The sequence below is a fragment of the Elephantulus edwardii genome, unplaced genomic scaffold (genome assembly GCF_000299155.1).
Source record: "Elephantulus edwardii isolate Elephantulus edwardi_28Jun2011 unplaced genomic scaffold, EleEdw1.0 scaffold00145, whole genome shotgun sequence".
Taxonomy (NCBI): Eukaryota; Metazoa; Chordata; class Mammalia; order Macroscelidea; family Macroscelididae; genus Elephantulus; species Elephantulus edwardii.
Genome location: NW_006399895.1, coordinates 8,469,379 through 8,472,086, shown reverse-complemented (window position 1 = coordinate 8,472,086; position 2,708 = coordinate 8,469,379). Strand labels below are relative to the sequence as shown.

The 2,708-nt window shown below is 34.9% G+C and overlaps 1 protein-coding gene across 1 annotated transcript in view; it reads right to left on the bottom strand.

Moving 5' to 3' along the window:
* Nucleotides 1–262: 262 nt before the first annotated feature.
* PYGO1 (pygopus family PHD finger 1) overlaps nucleotides 263–2,708 on the bottom strand; it is a 44,230-nt gene continuing 41,784 nt past the window's right edge. Inside the window, exon 3 of the mRNA XM_006894519.1 lies at nucleotides 263–1,384. Within this exon, the coding sequence (XP_006894581.1) occupies nucleotides 263–1,384 (1,122 nt within the window). The remainder of the gene's footprint in view (nucleotides 1,385–2,708) is intronic.

The following is a 2,708-nucleotide window of genomic DNA, read 5'->3' as shown; positions in this document are numbered from 1 at the left end:
GTTTATGATAAACAACAACAACTAACATTTTATTTGTATGGTACTTTCTAGAGTATCTCCAAAGACATTATTGTAATTTAAGATAACTAACAAAGATAATTAAAAACTTGTACTAGTATAGAAGTATAATATTTAAAAAAAAACTAAAGGTAAATAATTTTTCTGTATGGGCATTTTAAAAAATAATGTAAAACATCAAAATCCTGTCACTGGATCTTTGTAATACACAGGTGAAAAAGGTTTTAGTTAATAATGCCTGTGATTAAGCATCACTGCCCACTGCAGATGGACCAAAAGTTTCTCTAGTGCGCATTAGCTGAACATCTTTGTCAGCCATACAGGTATCACAGCCCCATACTGCTGACGCTTCTGCAGTTAGAAGGCCATAAGCTGTTTCAGTCATTCCAGTGCAGATCCGATGAAACCATTTCTGACAAGAAGCTTCACATAAGATAGCATCCTGATCATCATTCACTTCGTTTGTACAAATTCCACAAGGATACACTGGGTCAGAAGATGAATGACCATGACGGCTTGGGTGGAGAGATTTATTGCTTTTTTCAGTGGTGCATGCATCTGCTGCACCTCTAGCTTGTCGTGGCTTATTCTGTGTCCCATTTGCATGGTTGTTATTTGTAGCTTCAGTACTACTGGAACGGTTGTTCTCTTGATTTACTGCATTGTTTCTATTAACATTTTTTAATTCAACATTACTCTGATTCACTGTGTCATCCATATTTAAATGAGGTGGATGAGCTGAAGAATTTTGATTAGTGTTTTTGGTTGCTCCTTGACTAAAGTCTTGTTTGGGGGGTGGTGCTTTTGCTTGACCAAAAGTATTTGGGGGAGGAATAAAAGAATGATTAGATTCTAATGGAGAAGTAAAATTTGAATTATTTCCAGGGACAAAATTAGATGCCAAGTCAGGGTTAGACACTTGGCCAGCATTTTGTGGAGGAATTTGACTGAAGTTTTCAGGAGGATTTTGTCTAAAATGTTGATTTGGCATGTTAACATTCTGACCTAGTGCAGTATTGTAAGATGGATTTCCAAAATTTGCACTATCATGTGGCCCAAAGTTAAAAGCATGAGGTCGATTAAAACCCATGCCCAAAGGATTCTGAGGAAACGGGTGTGGCTGATTCCTGAGTGAGTAAGGACCACAGTATGGGGAAGACATTCTTGGAGGTACGTGAGGTGGCATTCTGAATGTGCTATAGCCTCCAAAGCCAGGATAACCAGGGCCAAGGTATGGATTTGACGAAGGTAGTGGTTTATAAGAAATTGTATTATAGTTGTCATCAAATGGATTAGCAGCCACTAAATGGTCAGAGTTTGGATTTGGTGGTGGAGCATACTCAGACAATGGAGGAAAGGAAGGACCCTGAAATGAGAAAGAAAAGTAAAACATGTTTTAAATTAAAGATTTCATTAAAATTTTCCTATTAACACTCACAGGTTTTTAGTCAACCTTCTTAACCTGGTTTAAGTCAACTTTCTCTTGCAACATTATAAAAAATTTATTCACTTAACCTTTTATATTTAATTACTGCTTGCATTTACGTATACTTATAATAAAATTAAGTGTATTTAGGAAAGGCTATATAAAATATGCTTTTCTGGGCACAATTCTATTTTTAATTAAAACTTCCATATTACTTAATTTAAATAGATACTTTATTATCATCATTTTCATGTAATATGTTAATTTCTAGTTCCAGACCTTAAAATTCTAGAGCATTAAAATATCTATTAGAGCGTAAATATCCACAAAGTTTAATAAAAAGAAAAAGGATCTAAAGGGTTTTTTTGTTTTTTTTTTTAGCCTACAGCACCCGGTATTCCCAGGCGGTCTCCCATCCAAGTACTAACCAGGCCCGACTCTGCTTAGCTTCCAAGATCAGACGAGATCGGGCGCGTTCAGGGTGGTATGGCCGTAGACAAAAGGATCTAAAGTTTAACTCAATTTAAAAGTGAAACTATTAAAGTATTTCCAAAACACTGAAAAGATGTGAGACTGGAAAAAGAAATAAATTACCAGTTTTAGCCACAGTTAAATTTAACAGATGATAGCCAAAATGCAAAATAAAGAAAATAGTAATCCGCATACACATACTTATCTAAAGCATTTCTCATAAAAAGAATGCTTTAAATTTATAGAGTTAAATGTTAGAAAAATCTTTCCACAGCTATTAAAGCTAGAAGTTAGAGGATGTTTCTCCCATGATTACTAAATGATTTGTACATAATACCAACTTACTATAGTAGCTTAATACTGTACCAGGCTAAACTTGTGTTTATGAATTTATAATTTTTTAGAATTATACTTATTTCTATAGGATATGTTAAAAATAACCATTTAATAAAAAGCATTTTAATTATTCTGCCCATAATTTCTTCTTCCAATATCTACTTGACTTCTACAGTCCAACAATATCTATTTATTGTAGAGTTAAAAACAAAAGACAACTTTTTTCATTAAAAACTCTCCAAAACATCAAAATTTAGAATTAGAATTTTAAAAAAGATGTTGTTGTTGTTATGTGCCGTCGAGTCGCCTGCGATTCATAGCGACCCTATGTACAACAGCCCTAAACTCCGCTCTGTCCTCTGCCAATCGCACTGTCTCTGACACTCCCATCCCAATTATCCCAGTCACTGAATCAATCCACCTCATAGAGGGCCTTCCTCTCCTGCGCTGTCCCTCC